The sequence below is a fragment of the Drosophila innubila genome (genome assembly GCF_004354385.1).
Source record: "Drosophila innubila isolate TH190305 chromosome 3R unlocalized genomic scaffold, UK_Dinn_1.0 2_E_3R, whole genome shotgun sequence".
Lineage (NCBI taxonomy): Eukaryota > Metazoa > Arthropoda > Insecta > Diptera > Drosophilidae > Drosophila > Drosophila innubila.
In genome coordinates this window covers 32,160,992-32,183,572 of record NW_022995380.1, presented here as the reverse complement: position 1 = coordinate 32,183,572, position 22,581 = coordinate 32,160,992, and the positions used below count along the sequence as shown (strand labels likewise).

At 36.5% G+C, this 22,581-nt stretch overlaps 5 protein-coding genes across 7 annotated transcripts; 3 read left to right on the top strand and 2 right to left on the bottom strand.

The window, feature by feature from the left end:
- Positions 1–446: 446 nt before the first annotated feature.
- Positions 447–1,911, top strand: LOC117790249 (retinol-binding protein pinta). Its single transcript, XM_034629610.1, has 3 exons — positions 447–984; positions 1,305–1,534; positions 1,603–1,911. Exons 1-3 carry the CDS (start codon positions 544–546, stop codon positions 1,805–1,807), a joined length of 876 nt encoding a protein of 291 aa, XP_034485501.1. The 5' UTR covers positions 447–543; the 3' UTR covers positions 1,808–1,911.
- Positions 1,912–2,915: 1,004 nt separating this feature from the next.
- Positions 2,916–5,029, bottom strand: LOC117791877 (MOB kinase activator-like 1). 2 transcript variants are annotated; one of them, XM_034631790.1, is made up of 3 exons: positions 4,851–5,029; positions 4,423–4,589; positions 2,916–4,073 (listed from the first exon to the last, which is right to left on the bottom strand). In XM_034631790.1, exons 1-3 carry the CDS (start codon positions 4,868–4,870, stop codon positions 3,595–3,597), a joined length of 666 nt encoding a protein of 221 aa, XP_034487681.1. In that variant the 5' UTR covers positions 4,871–5,029; the 3' UTR covers positions 2,916–3,594. The 2 variants fall into 2 exon arrangements, with proteins under 2 accessions (XP_034487681.1, XP_034487682.1); XM_034631791.1 differs by lacking the exon at positions 4,851–5,029 and adding an exon at positions 4,663–4,679.
- Positions 5,030–5,217: 188 nt separating this feature from the next.
- Positions 5,218–7,207, top strand: LOC117790656 (nucleolar protein 56). The gene is made up of 3 exons (XM_034630158.1): positions 5,218–5,363; positions 5,535–5,937; positions 5,997–7,207. The coding sequence occupies exons 1-3, from the start codon at positions 5,361–5,363 to the stop codon at positions 7,067–7,069; spliced, it is 1,479 nt and encodes a 492-aa protein (XP_034486049.1). The 5' UTR covers positions 5,218–5,360; the 3' UTR covers positions 7,070–7,207.
- A 984-nt stretch (positions 7,208–8,191) lies between these two features.
- Positions 8,192–18,882, bottom strand: LOC117789923 (clathrin interactor 1). Of its 2 annotated transcripts, none has more exons than XM_034629130.1 (7): positions 18,527–18,855; positions 15,920–16,121; positions 15,476–15,851; positions 15,267–15,360; positions 14,816–15,208; positions 14,142–14,563; positions 8,192–8,811 (listed from the first exon to the last, which is right to left on the bottom strand). In XM_034629130.1, exons 1-7 carry the CDS (start codon positions 18,577–18,579, stop codon positions 8,330–8,332), a joined length of 2,022 nt encoding a protein of 673 aa, XP_034485021.1. In that variant the 5' UTR covers positions 18,580–18,855; the 3' UTR covers positions 8,192–8,329. The 2 variants fall into 2 exon arrangements, with proteins under 2 accessions (XP_034485021.1, XP_034485020.1); XM_034629129.1 differs by lacking the exon at positions 8,192–8,811 and adding an exon at positions 9,980–12,834 and having other exon boundaries at positions 18,527–18,882.
- Positions 18,883–19,316: 434 nt separating this feature from the next.
- Positions 19,317–22,564, top strand: LOC117791402 (FAST kinase domain-containing protein 4). Its single transcript, XM_034631141.1, has 7 exons — positions 19,317–19,413; positions 19,504–19,772; positions 20,167–20,901; positions 21,332–21,581; positions 21,647–21,921; positions 21,977–22,046; positions 22,114–22,564. Exons 2-7 carry the CDS (start codon positions 19,544–19,546, stop codon positions 22,322–22,324), a joined length of 1,770 nt encoding a protein of 589 aa, XP_034487032.1. The 5' UTR covers positions 19,317–19,413; positions 19,504–19,543; the 3' UTR covers positions 22,325–22,564.
- Positions 22,565–22,581: the final 17 nt, after the last annotated feature.

Genomic DNA, 22,581 nt, shown 5'->3' with positions numbered 1-22,581 from the left:
TACATATTTCTTTGTGATTTGAGTTGTATTGATGCATAGCCTATTTCAGCATTATTTTATTTTTACCTCTTTTTTTTAAATTACTTTTTTTAAACTCAGCTTTTTTTAACGGTCGATATCTGATAGCAGTGCTAAAAAGAGAGAGAAAACGTTTTATGTATTTCTCTCTTCGTTTGTTAATATTTATAAAATAAAATAATTTTAAACAGATTACAATATTATTCATATATATAAAATTCTATTTCCTGCAAAGTCCAAACCATAAGACCTAGGGGGCTGAAATTTTCACACAACATAGCTGAGACAATTTTATCCGTCAATTAAAATAAATTTAAAAAATAATTAAAAGTTCCAAAAATTTTATGAATTTATTCGTAAAGCAAGAGATACTGTAAAACTCTTGCCCACTTGTAAGAGAGCAGCTGTGGTGAAAACGTCACCTTATTATAAATGTATCTTGACGGCGACGACGACAACAACGATTCGGATTCAAATTCGAATTCAAATTCCGATTAGTTGCTCACAGACGTCTGATCAGTGCAAATGCAAGTGCAACCAGCTGTAAAAATGGCTTTACACAATAACAACAACACTCGTAATACGAAAAGTCCAAGTTTGGATACGGAATCAACATGGACAAATGATCAAAAGGAAGAGGAACAAGTGCGGGAATTGTGCGATTGGCTGGACGCAAATCCAAAAATAAATGGTTGTCAGACCTATGAAAACTTGCATTTCTTTTTACGCACCTGCAAATTTGACATTGAACGCACGAAAAGGAAATTAAAGGTTTTTTATCAAATGCGTGCGGAGAGAACCGAATGGTTTGACAATTGCGATCCAATGTTGCCCGAAATTCAGGAGCTTCTTAAACTCGGCGTGTTCCTACCCGTCGATGGAGTCGATGAGCACCAGAGAAAGGTCGTCATCATACGCACGGCGGTCCATGATCCCAAAAAACACACACAGAATAATGTGTTTAAGGTTAATGACATAAAAATCCAATATTTACAAGCACCAGACTCTTACAATTTTCAATATTTAATTTGTTTAATCCCTTATGTGTAGATTTAAAGTATTAAACTATTATTTTTGAAATTTTTAATTAAAATCCTTTTTCTTATAATATTTAATATTTTAAATATCACTAGGTCAACTGCTCTATATATAAAAAACTCTTTGTCCTTACTAACTGACTGACTAATCATTGCACAGCGCAAGCCATAAGACCTATGAGGCTGAAATTTTCATACAACAATTTTATCGTTCAATAAGTTCTTAACTAATATTTATTTAAATTTTAGACAAGCAAAATGATATTGGATTTACTGTTGAAGCTTGAGCCAGACAACTGTGCACGTGGAATGGTTGCCATTATGGATATGCAGGGAGTACAATTGGGACATGCTCTCCAACTAAATCCCAAGCTCATCAAACGTTCCGTGGAAAGTTGGACGGCGTATCCGTGTCAGCCCAAATTGCTGGAGTTTACCAATACGCCCCGACATGTCAATATCTTGCTGAATACCTTTCGGTATTTGTATTTGACCGATAAGCTTTCTTTGGTTTTTATTATTAAATATTGCACTGCATTTATTTCAGTGTATTTATGACACCCAAAATACGATCCCGGGTTATTGTGCGTCACGGCGGCACAATGGTAATATGCAACCAGCTCCCTAGGGATTTGGATAGGAACGGACAAGGTCCCACCTATAAAGAATTGGCTATGAAATGGAAAAACTTGCTGGAGCAAAATGTTGACTTTTATGTGGAGCAAGGCAAATACAAAAGCATACTCAAGTGATTTGAGAATTACTATGTATTAGTGTGTGATTAGAGTGTGATTAACCGAATGTGATTAGAGCTAAGTATAATAAACATACATACAAACATGCATATGTATGTATATAGGTTCAGTGTGTAGATAATAGACTATGTGTAACAATGTCTTTGTGTTATAATCAAATATCTGCTCTCATTTTAAAAAAGCTTATTTTTATAATAATAAATTTAAATGTTATACATAAAACAAATATTATTAAAATTAAATAAGAATGAATTTGATAGTTGTTAAGAATTGTTGTATGTTTATTTCTTGTCGATGAAATTTTGATTTAAGAAATTAAAAATATTTAATATTTACAAGAAAAAGCTCATTTTAAATAATAAATTTGAATTTAAGGCACAAAATAGACAGAAAACGTTATCATTATAAAAATAATAGGTATATTCCTTATCGTTGATTTTTTCGATTTAAGAAAATAAACGTATTCAATAATTACAATTCAAAAATTTTAAATATGTAGAATAGTGTTTAAATTAAATAAAAATTAAAATTTAACTATTGTCTTAAATTATTTAAAAAAATTACCGAAAGAGTTTAAATTATTTGTAATAATTAAAAGAAATTAATTTTTGGAATCCCTGAAAATGATAAGAACTCAATATTTACATTAACAGTAACAATTCACCTTATTCCATTTTGTTCTTGTGATCACAAATTAAATACGAGTATGAAATAATGTTTATAATATTCTCATTTTCTTTATTAGTACAAAATAGTGTATCAAAAATGTTTATCTATAATTATTATCAGTTATTGGGGCTATCGAGTTTCTATCTGTCTCCAATTATAAGAGCCTGAATCCGTTGATCAGCATTTAATAATAAATACGTGCACATATATAGATATACGTAGTATAAAAGAAAAAAAAACAAATAAACTCACATAGTTTTGTTAACAGAATGTTGTTTTTAAGCGGATTTTTGTTAATATATTAATGCGTGCTGTTTGTTGTCTGTTTTACATTTGTTTATTTTTTACATAAATACATATATAAATATAAATATGTTTTATATCTCTTAAAAGTAGTTGCACATATAAAAATATAGTAGATGTTGTTCAGTTTTCATTTTCGGTTTCGTAGTATTCATTAGAAAAAACAACACGCTATCGTATAATTTTAAGAGGGACATTGAACACACCAAGGCGTATTATCAACAAGCTGATGTGTTCCTACAAAGTGTTCTCAGTCTGTGTTCTTATTTTGACGCTATGAGAGATAGTCACTAAGATAAAATGTATTTATATAAGGTGACGTATTCCCAGAAACTGTGAGAACGAATCTGAGAAGAGAACTGAGAGCAGAACTTAAGATATTTATAAAACTCTGTAAATTGGACTACGTCAGCTTTCACTAAGAGACCAGACTGAGAACACGTTAGTTTGATGTATTCCTACAAATTGTTCTCAGCCTGAGTTTTTTTTTTATATATTTCCACAAACTGTTCTCAGTCTGCACTCTCAGTGTTGAAAAACGTCAGCTTACATAAACACAACTTGGAGCAGGCTGAGAACAGTTTTCGGAACAATATCACCTTGTTGATAAATACAACATGGATCAAACGATAAAAGCTATAAACGATAGAAAGTAAAGGCGGTAACTAACTAAAGCGTAATACACAGCGCCAAAATGCAATTGAAATCAGGACATCACATGAAGACGTCCAACAACAATTGCAAGCCGTTTCCACTCGTATCTGCTTCCACATCCACATTCGCATCCGCATCTGCATTCTTTCCTTTAATTCCTATATCTGACGTTCATCCTTTGCCGTCAACTTATCGATAAGTTCTTGGAGTGGCGCCAATTCGCGTCGTTCAATTAAGTTGAACTCTTGCACAAAGAATATAAAATGTTTAAAGGACGTATTTAAATGTGCCTCCTCGCCCAGGGTTACCACCTCTGAGAAATGCTGATGATAAATGTGCGCATAAACACGAAACAGACGTTTCAATATTGTCTTTGCGGAGGCTAGAAAATTCTTTGGAAATGGCACACCGATTTTGGATGGGAATAATGTTTCATCATCCAACTGATCCTGCACCCAAGTCATTAGATAATCAATATACTTGGGTGCACTGCATTTAATTGGCTTCTTAACCGTTAAGCCATCCGCCCAATGGTATTCGTATTTCGGACCCGCCGACATAATGCCACAGCTTTCCTCCGTGCAAAACTCCGTAATAGTTCCATACAGCATGTTTATTTGATTAAAAAAATCAACGGCTATTGAAAGAAAGCAGAGAAATTGAAATTATATACACAAATGAAAACAGATAATTAGAAATATGGTACACTTAAAAAGGTAGCGACAACTCAGAGAGTGCTCTTTCGTAGAATTGTTTAAATTGTTGAATTCTGATTTAACGATTAAAAAAAACGACAGATCTGAAGCAAATTAAAAATGTGTATGAACTTAAACGATTTAAGCTGTTGTATAAACTTGTTATTTGTTGCAGACTTCTTAGTGCTCGCTCGCTCTCACGCACACACACACATCCTAGTTATTGGCAATTCCTCTTTGTTGCTGTCATACTTGACAGTGCTGTCGCTACTTTGTTGTTATTGTACTCACTGTTGACGGCAACCCATTCGTTGAGATCCTCTCCATCGGGTAATGCAACAGCATTGCGTAAATTTCCCGAGCCAAGTGTTGCAGCTGCATGTTTCATGAGATCATATTGATGCGTTCCCTCCGGAATATTCTTCTTCGGCTTAAAGGTTTTGCTGGAACGTGAACCGCTGCAGTCGACAAAGAGAGACAAAGATTTTGATTTCGATTAGGAGTTACGAAAAATGCTCCCATTTCACTCACTCCCACTCAGTCGCCAAAAGGCGAACAAAGAACAAAAAGAGAACTGAAAAAGAGTTGCACTTTTCACTTGCTCCCCTCTAATGACAGTTTTGTTTTTGTTGCAAGTGCATTAGTTTTTTCTCAGTGCACATACATAAGCACATATGTCTGTATGTTTGTATGTAAAATGTACATGGATATTTACTTACAACAAAAATTCCATTGCCATGCAGCTATTGTTGCCGTTCACGTGCTACGTTTAAAAGCTTTAAAATAAATTTTTGACCAATATGATTGCTTATGTTGCTCAAATTTCGTATTTCTATTAATTGTTTACACAAACTTTTTTTATTTTATTGTTTAATCAAAATTTGTTGACGGGTCAAAGCAGTAGGGCTGGCTATAGACGTTGCCACCTGGAAAAACAAATTACAAATCGCTCAGATTATGCTCAAATGAACTATAGACTAAAGTGAACGTTCATTTAAGCTGGTCACCAAAGTGAGTGCTCATTTGAACTTACCATTTTGACAGCTGGCTTAGCATTGCCACATTACGGCAACAGCGTGTACTAGGATTATGTGTGTACACTGCAAATAATGTAAATGTGTGAACACTGTTACGTCTGTTTGGAAACACGTGGGAAAAACAACGCGCTTGAGAGTTTCTGTGAAAATTAAAAGTTTTCAATTAAATCAAGGCATATTTACGCCCTAAATATGGTAAACTTATTTCTAAATGACTTGATTGCTTATTTAACTTGATGTAGATGATAAGAAAAGAGTTTCCTGGAGACGGGCAACTAATTTAAAGATAAATGTCCATAGGAGCCCCAAAAAACGTGCTGTGCATTTTTGAGACAGCAATTGATTTTAATTTAATTTGAATTTCAGTCGAATCTGTACGTGTTGTATGAACATGCGGCGGGCTTTGCACTGTTCTCCGTGAAGGAGTTCGAGGAGGTTTCCATGTTTCTGCCCCAAGTGGAATCTTCAGTTACGGACATTGGGAAATTCAATTCAATTGTGAAGCTTGCCGGATTTGCGCCGTTTAAAACCGCAATTGCGGCTCTGGAGAATATCAATGCCATTTCGGAGGGAATTGTGCCCCAAGATTTGCTGCATTTCCTAGATGATTTCTTTGCCAAGCTGAAGAAGAAGAAGTGCACGTTGGGCATTGCTGATGCCAAATTGGGAGCTGCCATCACCGAATCCGTCGGAGTTCAGTGCAGTCATTTCGGAGTTGTACCGGAGATTCTACGTGGTGTTCGCTTCCACTTTGCCAAGTTGGTCAAGGGTAAGTTCGGGCAGACTTACCGAGTCAACAGCGGATTTCTCTAAAAGATTGCTTCGCAGGTTTCACGGACAAGTCCGCCGGAGTGGCACAGTTGGGTCTGGGTCACAGTTACTCGCGTGCCAAGGTCAAGTTCAACGTGCATCGTTCGGACAACATGATCATACAATCGATAGCTTTACTCGATCAGCTGGACAAGGATGTCAATACGTTCTCGATGCGCATACGTGAATGGTACTCGTATCACTTCCCGGAATTGGTCAAAATTGTACCCGACAACTATATGTTTGCCAAGGCGGCCAAGTTTATTAAGGATCGCAAGGATTTAACCCAGGACAAGCTCGAGGAGTTGGAGCAAATTGTCATGGACTCGGCCAAGGCGCAGGCTATTATAGATGCGGGCAAAATGTCCATGGGCATGGACATCTCCATTGTGGATCTGATGAATATTGAACTGTTTGCGGAGCGTGTTGTCAAGTTGTCCGAATACCGCAAGAAGCTCTCCACCTATTTGCACAATAAAATGGAGATGGTCGCACCGAATCTTCAGTCACTGATTGGCGATCAGGTTGGCGCCCGGCTAATCTCGCATGCCGGCAGTCTGACCAATTTGGCCAAGTATCCAGCATCGACAGTACAAATTTTGGGTGCCGAGAAGGCGCTATTCCGTGCACTGAAAACACGCTCCAATACACCCAAGTATGGTTTGATTTATCACTCCTCGTTCATTGGCAGAGCGGGTCTGAAGAATAAGGGACGCATTTCACGTTTTCTGGCCAACAAATGTTCGATTGCCTCGCGCATTGATTGCTTCCTAGAACAGCCGACAAGTGTGTTTGGTGAGACACTGAAGCAACAGGTCGAGGATCGCCTCAAGTTCTACGAATCTGGCGATGTGCCGCGCAAGAATATTGAGGTCATGAAGGAGGCCATTGAAGCAGCTGGCCAAGAAGCCGCAACCAACAACAATGTGCCCCAATCGGAAAAGAAAAAGAAAAAACGCCAATCAACAAATGGCACTAGCAATGGAAATGGAGCAGTTGTAGCCGAGGATAATGAGAATCCTGAGGCTGAGGAGGAGCCAAAAAAGAAGAAAAAGAAGAAGAACAAGAATAAAATTGCTGTGGAGGCGTAGTTGCATATACAGATAGATAGATATACTGTATATCTGTGCCTCTTTTCCACATTTACTGCATAGTTCTAAGTTCAAATTTGATTTTTACTGTATTGTATGGTACTCCCAACTAAATAAACTTAATAAACCTCATTCGAATTCCGCATACTTATTTTTGAAGGAATTATATAGACAACAAAAAAGGAATCATGAATTACAAATTTCAGCTAAAAAAAATATTCTGATTTCAATAAAAAAAAAATTGATAAAAAAAAAATTGTAAAGTCAAAATTAGAAATTATATTATTAGGAAATCACAACAGGAAAGACAAAAATAAGGAAAAGTCAAAATTAGAGATATTTTTATAATTAAATCATACGTCTAATAAAAAAATTATCCTTTTTTATATCTTACAATCTGTAGTTCTAATTTAGTCTGATTCTGAAACTGTCAAAAGATAAGATAGATTTTTAAAACTTCGGGATGAAAAGATAGCAAGAATAAAATATTTGGAAACCAAGATAGGAAAAAAAGGGAATCGTTAATTTGGAAATTCAATTAAAAATTCATATTATAAATATTACGAAAGAAATGCAGAAAGCAAAATTTAGGAAAGGCTTAATGTAGGAATAGTGTTATTAGGAAATAAAAATTAGTAAAAGCACAAAATCGCGCTTTAAATTTCCTAATTTTTATAATTATATATATTCAATTTTGGTCTTCCCTAATTTTCATATTCCACATTTGTATAAGGAAATTAAATAAACAAAAGTTTATAAGACATTTTATTGTTTTATTTCATTCATTTTTTTCACACATTTGTTTTATATACATACATATAACTTGTTAACTACTGCTAATTTCATTTATTTTTATATTTTTTTTTTGCATTTTCTTTAATAATATTTTTTGTAACAATTTCAGTGATAGATCATCAGCCGTCCTTTTATTTTGTTGTGCTATATGATATCGATTTGGTACAACCATTAAATGTATTTATTGCAAATTACAACGTACATTTAAATACAGTATTTAAATGCCGTGTGGATAAACAGGACGGATGTGGAATTTACTCATGGCTTTGAGAAACAGAGAAGAAGAGTTGCAGAAGAAAATCCAAAAAATAAAAAACGAACAAAAGATACAAGATACAAATAATACATGTGGATATTGGGGATATTGACTTTGTTTAACAATCAATTTAGCAACATAAGAAACGGAAAACTGTGTGTGTGTGTGTGTGTGTGTTTATGTGTGGAACATCATTTGGTTAACAAATATCATTGAAATAAATCAAAATCGGCGGAATTGTTGTTGATACTGCTGTGATGTTGCTGTTGTTGCTGGAACGCATTAAAGTTGGCAAATGCTGCTGGCTGTGTCTGAGTCTGTGGAATGTTTGCTGTCTGTCCAAATAAATTGGGACTGTTGAGCGGCGAAAGTCCGGAAAATCCTCCTCCGGTCTGCACATTCAATGGGCTCTGAATTTTAGCTGGACTCTGCGTTTTCAGGGCATTCATTGAGGGAGCTGGCGCACTTGATTTTCCCGCTTTGCTCAGCAGCAAATTATCTAAATCAATGTTCAAATTGCCCGCCTTCAGATTGCCTGACCAAGTGGCGCCCACATTTGTGGGCATGGTCGTGGCTGTTGTTGTGCTGCCATTTGTTGTTGTATTATTATTGTTATTGCTTTTGCTATTGATTGAAGTTGGCTGAAGCAGATTGTTGCCCGTTATAGCTGAAATTGGCGGCAGCATATTATCTGAAAAGATATTAAACATTGATAATGCGTATTTTAACAATTTTATTATTCATTTAAAAAAAAAAAAATTATTTTGTTTTGGTAAGCAGTTGTGTGTGCATCTAATTGTTGGCAACGGCCAGATTGTAACTTTCACCAAGCACAAGGTTTGGTTAACATTTGTGAAAATTCGAAAATAATTTTTAATAAGATTTAAGTATAACTTATTAATACATGATTTGTATTTAAAAACTCAAATAGTTGCAACATATTTGAAAAACACAAAATTTATTTATTATTATTTTTTTTTTACTTAATATTTAAGATTTTAATTATGTAAATCGCTAGAGAGACTGCAAAAATATTACCATAAAACTTATAAAATGTATTTTTTAATCTAGGTTTGGTAAATGTTACAAAAAGAAATGAAATTTTCTTGCCTAGTGGTATTTGAAGTGTGTTTTTCTAACAAGGGAAACATAATATACTAAGTGCAATTGCAAAAAAATTTTTTGTTGTTTGTTTTTTTGCTGATACTATATTGTTTAAATTGTTTACCTAGTGCGTCCGTGGCTGAGGCACAATGCCCGGTATATTGAGAAATGCTTTAAAGTGTTTATACGGTACATCAAATTTGAGTTATCATTATCAATTTGGCAGAGGGAAAAAGAACGAAAATAAAGTAAAAGCTTATTTCAAATCAATCTGTAAATGTCAATCAGCTAGCAATACAATTACAATAACAACAATACACGAGCACTAATGTTTTTATAGATTATTCCAATAAAATTCCGATTTTGACCATGGTTCGTGTGGTTGTTATACAGTAGAGAACTCTTTCAAATGAATAATATATTTGCAAAATAGGGTTTTAAGTTATTCCAAGAACCATAAGCGACTGTAATTTTAGACAATTTCTTTGCAATAAATACATATTTTGTTAATAGACTTTTGCATTATTTTTTTTTTTGATTATTCCTCTCTATGGTCCTTAGAACAATTTAAAATTAATAATGAGTGTTATTAAATTTAACTATTACTCAAAATATAAACACTTTCTTGACTATGTGTATTTTTCCCAAGTCCAAACAATTAGCCATATTATTCTGTATACTATTTATTCTTCACTGAATGTTTAACCAAAACAATTAAAAGTTTAATGTACATATTTAATTGTCAATAATATACATTTTTAGTTCATTTGAATGAAATTGAAAGTTTAATAATGTTGCAAATTCAATGTCTCTTAAGATTACTGCTCCTGACTCTGAACTACAGTTTGAAAAAGCTTATAGCATGTGGATAAAATTTGTTCAGCTAGTTCGCGACATTCATCCGATGTTTCGCCTCCCACGAGCGGGGAGCGGATAAATTCCTCCAGCCAACGCTGCAGCTCGTTGAGGGATTCCCCGAAATTGTGCAACAGCAGTTCGGCATCCATGGTGACCACTAAAATGCCCAGCAGTTGTAGGGTTACCACCCGCACTCGTGCCTCCGGATGAAATCGCACAAAGCTGCTCAAATCAAAGATCTCCTTAGCCATGGTGGGCAAAAGTGTAGAGTTTTGTGCGCAGTGTACAAACATGGCCAATGTTTGCAACATGTTGACCAACAACTGCGTGTCAATGTCATGTGAAATATTGTTGTATAACAAATAGATCATGCCACGTGTGCGTGAGCCGCGCACTAGTCCAAAAAAGAAGGTGCCAACAACCGAATGAAACAGATTCTTTTTAGCTTCGTTTCCTGGTTCCGTCCGGGTTTTGGTCAGAAAACGTCGCGTTTTTAAACGCAAACGCTCCCGGATAATGCGCTGAGCAGATATCAAACGTTGCTGATTTTCATTCTCCGTTTTTATTAGAAATTTGCGCATTTTTTTGGCTGCACTTGGCTGAAGAGCTTCAGCAGTAATTTCTTCTGGGAATGCACCTGATAATTCCTGCGCTGCTTTGCCTAAAATTTGTAGTATTAATATGCGCACTTTTAGCGCATATTTTGAGTTATCCGTGTGAAATTCACGACAAAGATACGCCGCACATTCAGCCGGATGTGAAACACAAATCGCCACACAACATTTAAACTGAACCATGTCAAAGTTTTCAAAATAATACTGCATTTCTAGGGTAATAAACAACTGCAGCAACTCTAAAGCCAGCTTTTGATCCTGCTCCGAGAGTTGTTGACGTATCAATTGCTCTGCGGTGGCAAGAGCCGCCTCAAAGATTTGATAGTTGTCCACCTTGGAGCGCAATAAATGGAGCAGATCTATCACAAATCGGGGACGCTGCTCCAAACTGCTGGAAATATCATTGGACATGTCAAAGGGCTGCAAATCATCATCATCAGTAATTGTATTATCAATCTCATCATCAGAGTCCAAATCCAGCTGCATTTTTGATGTATCTGTTAAGTGTTCCTTTGTATCTTTGGACACTTTTATTGTCACTGTATCTTTCAAGTGTTCCTTCGCTTTTATATTATCAACTTGATCATCAGAGTCCACGATTAGGTGCATTTCTGGAGTATCTTTTAAGTGTTCCTTAGGATCTCCCATAAACTCAGCCAAGTGACTTATACGATCTTCACTCTTTAGCCTCTCAAATTCCTTTCTTCTTTCTTTAGGTACACATTGAAAAGTCGCCAGCTCATCGAGTTCTTCAAGTATTTCTCCATATTGTGCATCCGTTTTGTATTCAAAATTCAATTGCTCCTCTTTCTGCCGCATATTAAACAGAATATCCACAGTCTTCATGCCCACCTGACGCTGCATTTCATCCGGCGACTGCAGATGATGGCTAAAACCGTCGTGCAACTGTCGATTGTGTTCCAGCTGCAAGTTGCCTTGACACTTGCCACACAATATGAGCAGCTTACTCATTGATAAATGCTCCTCTCGACTCAGCTTTTGCAGCGTTAGCCGCTTGCACCAAATACCCAGCAATTGGTTAAAGAGTAGCGGCAATTTTGGAGCTGCCACCAACTGCAGATACTCTACAAATTTAAAAAGTGCCATATTTGAATTGGGAGTGCGTTGTAGTGCTAATTTTTGGAGTAGACAGTGTTGCCAGTGGGGCGTCTTCAAAGCAGCTGCTCCCAGCAACACATAAAGTTCCAGTTGCGCCTTTAAAGCGACCTCTGCCACTTTAAAGCAAACTGCAGGCTCTAGCTCTCGCAACACTTGTTGCACCATCATTCTGGCAACTTTGTTGCCAGTTGCATAATCCTGCAACACACGTAACAACATTTCCAGTGTTTCGGAGTCATAAAAGTGTTTCAACACACGTGACAACAAACAACTGAAGGGGTTTAAATCAAAATTGGTTGGCATACACTGCAACACAAAGTGTAGCGCTTTCAGCCAGTGTCTTAACAACAATTGTCCATAATTAATGGGTGCAAACATGGCTGGCAATCGTTGACCCAATTTATTGGCCACCAAACTTGGCAGTCCAATTAAGAGTTGCATGTATTGGGAAATGTGAGCATCTAGCTCTTCCAGTTGCGGTTCCGGCAGCACTTGAATGGTGCGTCTAAAGCGGTTCATTAATGCTCCACGTTCCCGTGACATATTTAACAGACTCATAGCAATCAGTGTGTCATCATTAAGCAGGGATTCCAGCAGGGATTCAACACGGTCCGGTAGACGTTCCAGCTGCTCCTGCATCAACTCAAATGCAATCCTGGTATAGGCCATGTTGTAATCCAGCTTGAACATATTCAAAACAACCAAATCCTCTGCTGGCTGTGGCCAATTCCGTGTGAATAAACGAGTTAGTTGGCTCAAGAGTTCGGGGTACTCCTTGTTTACCAGCAAGGACCAATCCACAGTCGGAGCATCTAGTCCCAGGAGCTGTTCCGGTGTCCTGTATCCCGGCAAGGCATCATCCAGTTGCAACTGTCGCAATGTTGCAGCTACAAAGTTGACATCGCTTGCACTCTGCACACTGGAGAGTTGACCCAAACTGGAAATAGCCTTCGCAAGAGCTAGACGTATGGCTTCCGATATTTCCTGCTTCGTTATTTCCGTTTCCGGTGTTTCAAAAGCTGCCATCGGTTTTGAAAGAAACAAAAAAAAGAAGAAAGCGAGTGGATCCGATTGGAATATGTTGTGGCAGCGCGATCGATCATGCAATCGTTATCGATATCGTTTTCTACTTGTCGCCCACTAAATGCGCAAAGTGTTCTATGATTTAGCAAATCCTAATTTAAATACTAGACTAACTCATACGAATATTTTTTTATTAAGAATTGCATAGCTAAGAATACAATTAATGGAAACTGATGCAAAATAAAGAAAGCATAAATTCGGAAATTTAACGAAGAATAACACTCAGCGCAGGCAACGTAATCATTATAAGTGTTGGTATAAAAAAAAACATAGCAATGTTTATTTGAGGTTTCTTTTTAATTTTCATCAATGATGGTAGTTATTTTTAAGTAATTTTATAAAAACCCGACTGGAATCATTGGGCGCATTCACCAGAAAACATGATCCCTCCCCATTATCTTTGAGTAAATATAAGAAAAATATATAAACGTCACCGATAAAAAAAAATTAATTTTTTGTTTTTAATTTGAATACAGAAAGAGTTCCGATTCCAAACCATGATCAAAATGACATTCCGTTCGAAAAACGGTTTAGTTTTGATAAAGTTATGGAAGTTTGAAGTTGCTTCAGCCTTTGACTTAGCAACTTTACAAGCAAAAATTTTTGTCCGATTTTACATGATTTTTTACAAGAAAATTAAACCTCTCAGAATCAAATTTAAAGTGTTGTTTTACACTAATTAAGATACAAGGAGTTGATTAAAAGTGAAAACTTGAGAGTTAAAATTTAAAATTTTCGAAAATCCAAAGGGGGGACCCTTAGCATTGAAATCGAGATCCAGAGGGCACTCATTTTTTTTTACGATATGCATCAAATTTGAACGTCGAATAAATTTAGAGGCTTAACCTTGACCAAATTGACATTCCGTCAAAAAATCGGTTTAATTTTGACTAAGTTATGGAAGTTTGTTAGTCAAACCTTTGACATAGCAACTTGACAAATCAACATTTTTTTTTAATATTTTCTTAAAAAAAAATGGAAAATCGTGAGATTGTTTGATGCCTTTTCAAGTAACATGCTTTCTAATTTACTTTTCTTTGTGTTTGTTTGCAAATCCACTTTCCATAGTTTTTGATTGCCCCAATATCTTTTTCCTATCTTATAACATTATTTCTAGTCTTTATTTCCGAATAATATGCTTTCTAGTTATGATTCCAAATATTGTTATTCTTATTATTAATTGTAGAAATTCTTACTTGTACTAAGTGATTAGAATTAGCTAGACTACTGGACTAGTACTCACCCATTGGCATGCTTTGGTGGATAGACAAGTCACCCAATCCGGCCAGAAGATCCGTGGCTGTCGATGCACCTGATGCTCCCGTTGTTGTTGTTGTTGTTGTGGAGTTAAATAGGTCAAAAGCATCATTTGCTGGTGTCGCCGTCGTCAGCAACTGATTATCCAGTTGTCCAGTTGCCGCCGTTGTACTGGAGGAGCCTTGGAATGCAGCAAAGTCTGCGAATTCATCATTGCTGTTCGGCGCTGGAATAATGCCGGTCGAGGGTTCGCCTCCAAAAGCGGCCGCAAAATCTCCAAATTCTTGAACAACGGCAGGAGCAGGAGGAGGTGGAGCGTCACCAGCACGCGGATTGAAGTCATCATCGTCATCAGCAATAATTGCGGCACTATTGAGTGTCTTCTCGCCATGAGCTTGTCGTTGTTCCCTATGAGAATGTTCAAAAATATTACTCAGAATACAAAAATTGGGGTAAAAATATGGGAAAGATAAAAATTGAATATGACCAAAATTAGGAATAATGTTGTTAGGAAATACAAATTAGGAAAATAATATTGTGAAGTTAAAAAGTAGAAAACTAAAAAAAAACTCCTAGGGGTAGGCTGTGTTATGATCAGTAAGTGAGTTAGTCAGGACAAAGAATTGTATATATAGATTGAATTGAATTCGTTTGAGGTACCGTTGTGGTGGTGGCGACGGTGAACAAGTTTTGAATAGATCATCCAGCAAATCATTATTATTGCTCTTGTTGTTGTTGATGCTGTTGTCGCCCATCAGATCAACTTGGTTATTGGTGGGCGTATCACGATGCGTGGGAGAATGAATGCCAGCGGCATTTGGAGTCTTCCCAAAATTGGCAGCAGCACCCAAATTGATTTTCTTTTGCGTTGACGCTGTCTTCGATCCGCTTACTGATGATGATGCTGTCAACGATGATGTTGGCTGCTTGGAGACCGGCGATCCGACAGCCTTAGTCCGTATGTTCATATTCATACTCAGATTCTGTGGTTTACTCTCTCGCTCAGTTGCCACCTCGGCGGGACTTGCCCGATCATTGTATCGATAGTTGCGTCTAAAAAAGGAAATTGATTAACTATTTATCAATTGATTAGATTGTTATCCAAACTTACCTGGGACTGGGGGAGTCACTGTCAGATCCTTCACGCTCCCCATCGTAGTGAGTATCCTCGTCTTCGTAGCGCTCGGCAGAGCTCTTATCAGAGTCTGAAGAATAGAAATCACAATTTAGAATTTGAATAAGCAGCAATATATTTTTTTATAAGCATTATAAACATTAGTTTATGAAATTTAAATTTTCTAAATGACACCTAGTACTTACACCAATTTTCTCCACGGTGGTTGCTACTTCGCCAGTCGCCGTCGTTGTAACCGCTGCCACCACCGCTACCTCCTCCTCCGCCACCACTGTAACCACCATAACCACTGGATCGGGATCCCATCGCATCGCTGCTCATGCCAATGTATTTATCCTTATTCTTTTTGGCTTTTTTGCGCTCCTCGCGCAAGCGATCGTCGTCCTGAATAAAGTCTATAAGCTCTCGTACCTTATGCCTAACATTAATACCCTGATCCTTGCCACCCTCGTCGGTGAACGTGTAGTTCTCCAATGAGCGCAAATCGTAAATGTGCTCCCGGGAGGAAGTTACCACTCGTTCCGATCCATTGCGCACCAAATAGTTCAATAACAACAGACTCTATAATTCAAATATAAATTTCAATTAAAGAATACATAATAATAGAGTTTTCTCTGAGTCTTAATTACTTTGTAAGTGCGACGCCAATTGGTTTTATTGTCCTGCAGCATGCGTTTCCACAGCATGGACATGACCTCCGGAAACGTTTCGTAGGAGAATGTCGAATGGGCCAGTTCCTGCATCAGAGGTCCTGTTGGACCCCAGGGATCATCATTGGTCGCTTCCCGAACCTTGCCTTCAATTTCTGTGTAGTTCATCACGACATTGGTGCTGCATAAACAAATAAATTACAATCTTATCAGTAAATTCATTTTTATTAGGAATTAAAAATAAATTAGGTGAAATACAAGAAGATCTGATATTAAGATCAATATTTATTAATATTAAGCAATTTGAATCGGTTAATACCGGTTACACTATTAATCCCTGCTTCAAACAAAACAAGATTTTATAAATACAGTTAGTTAGTTAGTTTACAAGCCAACAATTTTTGATGAATTCTCTCAGAATCGAATTTAAAGTGTTGTTTTATACTAATTACGATATAAGGAGTTGATTAAAAGTGAAAGCTTGGGAATTAAAATTTTCAATTTTCAAAATATCAAAGGGGGGACCCTTAGCATTGATATCGGAGCCGACCGAAACAGACTGAAAATATCTTTTTTCACGAAATTAATAAAATTTGAATGCAGATTGAATTTGGAAGCCAAATCATGATCAAAATGACACTCCATTTGAAATTCGGTTCACATTTGATAAAGTTATGGAAGTTTGAAGTTGGTTCAACCCTTGACCTAGCAACTTTACAAGTCAAAATTTCTGTCTGATTTTACATGATTTTTTACAAAAAAATGAAACCTCTCAGAATCGAATTTAAAGTGTTGTTTTATACTAATTACGATATAAGGAGTTGATTAAAAGTGAAAGCTTGGGAATTAAAATTTTCAATTTTCAAAATATCAAAGGGGGGACCCTTAGCATTGATATCGGAGCCGACCGAAACAGACCGAAAATTTTTTTTACACAAAATTTATTATATTTGAATGCAGAATGAATAAATAAGCCAAACCATGCTCAAAATGACATTCCGTATGAAAATCGGTTAAGTTTTGATAAAGTTACGGATGTGTAAAGTTGGTTCATCCTTTGACCTGGCAACTTTACAAGCCAAATTTTTTGATCGATTTTACATGATTTTTTACAAAAAAATGAAACCTCTCAGAATCGAATTTAAAGTGTTGTTTTATACTAATTACGATATAAGGAATTGATTAAAAGTGAAAGCCTGGGAATTAAAATTTTCAATTTTCAAAATTTCAAAGGGGGGACCCTTAGCATTGATATCGGATCCGACCGAAACAGACCGAAAATATTTTTTTACACGAAATTTATTATATTTGAGTGCAGATTGAATTTGGATGCCAAAACATGATCAAAATGCCATTCCGTATAAAAATCGGTTATATTTTGATAAAGTTACGGATGTGTGAAGTTGGTCCAGCCTCTGACCTAGCAACTTTACAAGCCAAAAATTTTGTCCGATTTTACAAGACATAAACTGCTGTATATCTGTATGAAATTCCACATGTTTAGTTCTTTAACTATCTATCTATCAACTATCTTGATTTATTTGCACGTGAGTATATTTTGTTCTTATCGGCGTTTTAAACGTGATAAAGAAAGTGTGAAGAGTTACAATTTGACTGGATGTCCCAATTGGAAGTACAATCGTGAGCACAGTTGGAAAATGTACAGTGGCTACCAGCTTATTTGATCTACTGGTCACGTTTAAAAATATTTTATTTTTGAATGAAAAGGAAGTTAAAAATTTAAAAAGTGTGATCCATTTCACAAATACGATCGTACAAGACAAATTTGTGAATTTTTTCGTTGTCTAAATAACTACTAAGCATACTGTAGCTTATTTTCGGGCAAAACGCAAGTTTAGAAAAATGTTTTCTTGATAAACTACTGTAGTATTTACTTATTCAAACATATGTATGTATATTGTATATGTGTTAAAGTAAATCGGAAATACTGCGATTGCACAGTGTCTGTCAGCTAATTTGACCCACTACACTTTTTTATTAGAAATTTAATCATTTAGTGGGAAAGATATAAAATATATTTTAAGTGCAGATTTGTTTTTTAATTTGCATTTAATACGTTGTTTTTAAAAGTTGTATATTAATTAGGAAATATAAACAAAGCCACATTAAGAATTGAAGTTGGTCAAATAAGCTGTGAGCCACTGTAAGTGTATGCATGCATGTGTTTGTGTGTGATCACATTCAAATCCCGACAAAATAAACAACCTTGAAAGCAACAAAAGCAGACAAATAAAACAAAGCGTTATTCGCTCTTCCATAAACAAGGAAAATAAGCCAAACAAAGCATAAAATAGTGTAACAATACTTTTAGCACAACTGCATCACAATTTGTAGCACCTGTGTGTTGAAAGAGAAGGGAATAGTTTATGGGGGAGGGGTGAGTAACGAGTACCGAGTACTGAGTATTTATTACTAAGTACGAGTTGTTGCTGTTTTTGGCGATGGTCGTGTGGGAGTGCCAGCACTATTTTAATATACTTTGACTTTTCCTTCTTATCTCTTTCTTATTGCCATAATTTAGAGTGCATTATATGAACATGTTAATAATACAACTGCACAACTTACACTTTGTCTGCCAATTCGCGCACTTTCCACATGCTGATAAATTTATCAACCATTTTAACGCAATTTTCTGCTTTGGAATTTTTCACACTAACTTGCCAAATCACTGGCAGAGAAAACTAGTTTTTATTTCCTTTTGTATATATTTTCACGTATTTATATATTATTAATATATTTATTTATGAAAGCGAGAAGCTCGTTTTGGCGAGTTTCATGTAGTAATATGCGTTTTATTGCTTTTAGCCAAATAAAAAGTATAAAATTTAAACGAAAATGCAAAAAAACACTGCTCGGGCAGAATTTTGGTGAGCTGTCCCTCGACAGTGCTGAAAAATGCTAAAGACTAGTGTTGTCAGTGCTTAAAATAGTACACTTCGTATGACAATTGACTATCGGTATTTAAACGATTAACTATTGGTATTTAATCAATAATAAGCATTCGACAGCACTGACGTTACCGGCCCAATCCAATTTTGCTGTTAACCAAATGTTGCTCAACAGTGTTGTAACAGCTGAACTGTTGCTGAATTTGAACTTTAAATAATGAAAGTTGCTTATTTGAAACTTTGCAACAAAGTTTCAACAAAAATGCTGCAAAAATAAAAAAATTTTAGATTCAAAATGAAAAAAAAGATCATTCTGAAAAAAAGGAAAATATATAAAAAATTATCTACATCAGATTGCTAGGTCTGGCAGCGCCAAAATAAATGGCAACTTTTTCTGCCAGGTGGCGACCTTATTTCTGTCAGGTGGCAGCCCTGCGGTTCAATAGATAACTAGGAACTTAAGTAATTACTTTAAAGTAAAGATTTAAGTAACTTGTAAATAAATATATTAATTTTCAATTAAACAGTCCATATAATAAGGATCGTCTGTTAAAGTCAGCGCCTGTGAGTTGACTCAGTGCAACTATACAGTTTTATTTTGAACGAAAAAAGTGTAAACAAAAAGGTTATGTAAACTTCATTGGTTTCTTACAGGAGGAAACACCTGGTAAACTGTTAACATACATAAGTGAAAATGTTGGGATTACAGCGCTTTACCGGGAGTATTGTGACACAGCTCTGTCGCCGCGCCACTTACAGCAGCAATAGCGCCAACGCACGTGCGGCAAGCGCCGCGCTTGCAACGGCAGCGAGTAATAGTAATGGTCAGGGATCTGCTGCTGATGATGCCGAGCAGCGTGCGTCGGCAGCGACAGCGGCTTCTCCGTCGGCAGCGGAGGCAGCAAGGAAGCAAAAGAATTCTGGTGCGTTCACATTACATTAAAGTATTATGGTGGGCTTACATTGGGCTTTCATTACAGTGCATCATATTTTACATTACAGTGGCTCACAGAGTAATGTGAACACAAGTGCTGTGACAAAATCAAGTGGCACAAAAATACTTAATGTTACACATGAATTGGTTAATAAAAGGTTGTTTCGGTTTTAGCAATGTCGCTGCTTCGGTGTTGGTATAATATAAAAGTCTTGCAATCGATAAATACCGGTTAAAAGTTACGGTCTTAATCCCTGATTAGAATAGTGTTCCTAGCTAACAGAAACTGCCAAAGAAAATGATGCCGCAGTGTGTCCCAACGTAAACCCAGCATTAATTTATTATCATTATTAAATTCATTTATTGACTTTATTCACTTTTAGGGCAAATGGTTGCAGCTGCCTTTGAATCGCTGCGCAATGAAAGCGAATCGGGTGGCAAATCCACAACAAACTCGGCCGTTAACAACATAGATGAGCGGATTGTAAATGCCAAAACCGTGAACGGCCTATTGGCCATCACAGAGAACAACAATGGCTTTAACCGCAAACATGCACTCAAGATCGTCTCAATACTCGCCGAATGGAGCACCATTAATCGTGTAAAAATCTCGGAATTTGAAAACGATTCGAGATTTTTGAGAGTCTGTCGCATGCTGGGACGGACAGCTCTTGCCAAGAATGGTGTTGCCAAGAATGGTAACACTGCAGGAGCATCTGCAAATGGCAACAACTCTTCCAAACGCATTTCTGGCTTTCGCACCGATGACTTGAATACCGTTCTGGGCGTTGCAGGGGATGACGAAGCGGCCAAGTTAATAGCCAGCATAAGTCTGCCCCAGATGGTCAAGGTGATGAGCACCTTGGCCCAACGTAAGCGTCGCAGCACTCCGCTTCTGCGCTCCCTCGCCTTTAACATCAGCAGTGCCTCGGATCAGCTGGATCTGAAGCAGTCGGCGGATGTCCTCTATGCCATGTCCATGCTCAACTTTCAGGACTCCGTGCTCGGCGCCAAAGTTTGTGCGGATGTCCAAGCGGCGCTGCCAAAGAATTCTGAAAAATCTGCAGTGGTGGGATCTATATTGACCAGTCTGGGCATTATGCGATATCGCGATTTGGGTAAATATAACACGCCTAATCTTTGATTCCACGTATTCTATAAATTCAAACCTAACTTAAGGAAGCCAAAATATTTTATTAAAAAAAATCGCTCGTATTTTATTAAAATATTTTTGATTTAGACTTTTCTTACTTCTTGTCTTTACATTTTTATTTTTCTAATTTATCTCAAAATCAATACATATAAATATTGTATACCGCTTTGCCTAAAAATTCGATAAAGTCTTAAATTTTGTGTTCTAATGACTTAAGTAATACTCTGCCTAATTTCGACATTAGTGATAATAACATAATTCCTAACTATGGCCTTTTGTAAAATTTTACTCTTAGCTGTTTTTCGTTTGTTTTTGTAATGCCTTAAAAAATGTTCGGAATTCGGTACCTTCACTTGTCTCTAGTCAGTACTGAAATTAAACTCAATTTATTGCAGATATATTGGAATCCCTGACGCAGTGGCTGTTGAAAAACAGTGAAATCTGTCGACCTCAAGATCTCAGCGCTTACTTCTTGACAGCAGCGCTGTTGAACTTCAAAAGTGCACAATTGGATGAAGTACGCAAGAAGCTGGCCAAGTCAATAATACGAGAGGATTTCAAGAGGCAATCGGACTGGCTGAATTATGTTTGGTCGCTAACGATGCTGGGACTTGTGGAGAATAGTCAGCTGGAGTCGGTTCTAAGGTTGTAGCAATTTTATTGTGTTCTGTCTAAGCAGTTCAATTGAATTTAGTTCGTTCTCCTTACAGCGCGGACTTCCTGTCTAAATTGCAGAATGATAAAGCGGGTCTAACGCCGACATTTAAAATGAGGCTATTAAATCTAAACAGCTATGCGCAACTTTGTGCCACGGACTACAAGGGCGTAATCCTGCCAACGGATAGTCCTGTCTACCAGGTGCCCATGGCACACACCAAATCCAAGCAGATTCTTGTCAATGGAGTGTTGGATGCGCTTAAAAGCCTGCTACCGGCCAGTAATCATGTCCTCGGCTCGGTGGACAGCAAAATGGGCTTCTTAATTGGTACGATTAATAAAACAGTCTACCAAAAAAAGTGTTTTATAAAAACTAATTACAGATGCTACCTGTCAATTTGATTCCCAAAGAAATGCCCTTCCCCTGGATAAGACGAGTCAAGATGTAATTAGGTAAATTGTTTATATGGTAATACTGACTAATACTGATCTTATGCTAAACGATTCATTTTACTTTTAGAGTTGCCTTAATGGTGGTGGATTTCCATGACATTTGCCATGGAACTCACCGCAGTGCGAGTGGCATAACGAATCTAACGTTTGATTTACTGGAAAAGAGTGGCTACCAGATAATACCTGTGCCCTACAACGAATTCAGCACCAGTGACAAATTACTGAAGCGAGTTCAGTATTTGGAGGCGAAGTTTAAAGACGTTGTTAGTAGGAAATAACTTCAAGTAACCAGTTGATTGTTTTGTGAAAATTTGAATTGTTTCATTACTGTAATTTAATTAGGCGCTGAATTAAAGAAAACTACTCAAGTATAAATTCATAAAGTAATATAAAGAATTGCTTGAAATCCCATATAAATGACAAATTGGATATCAGGCTTATTAATTTATTTATACTGACAGAAAACAATTCTGAATTAATAAACAAGAAAGGAATGATGTAAATTTTAAAACATTAAACGAAGCTTGTATATATT

What these genes read in the sequence shown, in the direction of transcription:
- LOC117790249 (XM_034629610.1), top strand. Translation starts at nt 544, where the DNA reads ATGCAAGTGCAACCAGCTGTAAAAATGGCTTTACACAATAACAACAAC. An exon ending in CACAGAATAATGTGTTTAAG is followed by an intron (nt 985 to 1,304) that starts GTTAATGACATA and finishes TTTAAATTTTAG; the next exon opens with ACAAGCAAAATGATATTGGA. An exon ending in ATCTTGCTGAATACCTTTCG is followed by an intron (nt 1,535 to 1,602) that starts GTATTTGTATTT and finishes CATTTATTTCAG; the next exon opens with TGTATTTATGACACCCAAAA.
- LOC117791877 (XM_034631790.1), bottom strand. Translation starts at nt 4,870, where the DNA reads ATGGCAATGGAATTTTTGTT. An exon ending in ATGGCAATGGAATTTTTGTT is followed by an intron (nt 4,590 to 4,850) that starts GTAAGTAAATAT and finishes TGTCGACTGCAG; the next exon opens with CGGTTCACGTTCCAGCAAAA. An exon ending in CGAATGGGTTGCCGTCAACA is followed by an intron (nt 4,074 to 4,422) that starts GTGAGTACAATA and finishes TTCTTTCAATAG; the next exon opens with CCGTTGATTTTTTTAATCAA.
- LOC117790656 (XM_034630158.1), top strand. An exon ending in CTTTGCCAAGTTGGTCAAGG is followed by an intron (nt 5,938 to 5,996) that starts GTAAGTTCGGGC and finishes ATTGCTTCGCAG; the next exon opens with GTTTCACGGACAAGTCCGCC.
- LOC117789923 (XM_034629129.1), bottom strand. Translation starts at nt 18,579, where the DNA reads ATGGTTGATAAATTTATCAGCATGTGGAAAGTGCGCGAATTGGCAGAC. An exon ending in CGCGAATTGGCAGACAAAGT is followed by an intron (nt 16,122 to 18,526) that starts GTAAGTTGTGCA and finishes TTGTTTATGCAG; the next exon opens with CACCAATGTCGTGATGAACT. An exon ending in CCACCAAAGCATGCCAATGG is followed by an intron (nt 12,835 to 14,141) that starts GTGAGTACTAGT and finishes AACCGATGGCAG; the next exon opens with CTTTTGAAACACCGGAAACG.
- LOC117791402 (XM_034631141.1), top strand. Translation starts at nt 19,544, where the DNA reads ATGTTGGGATTACAGCGCTTTACCGGGAGTATTGTGACACAGCTCTGT. An exon ending in AAGGAAGCAAAAGAATTCTG is followed by an intron (nt 19,773 to 20,166) that starts GTGCGTTCACAT and finishes ATTCACTTTTAG; the next exon opens with GGCAAATGGTTGCAGCTGCC. An exon ending in CAAAATGGGCTTCTTAATTG is followed by an intron (nt 21,922 to 21,976) that starts GTACGATTAATA and finishes AACTAATTACAG; the next exon opens with ATGCTACCTGTCAATTTGAT.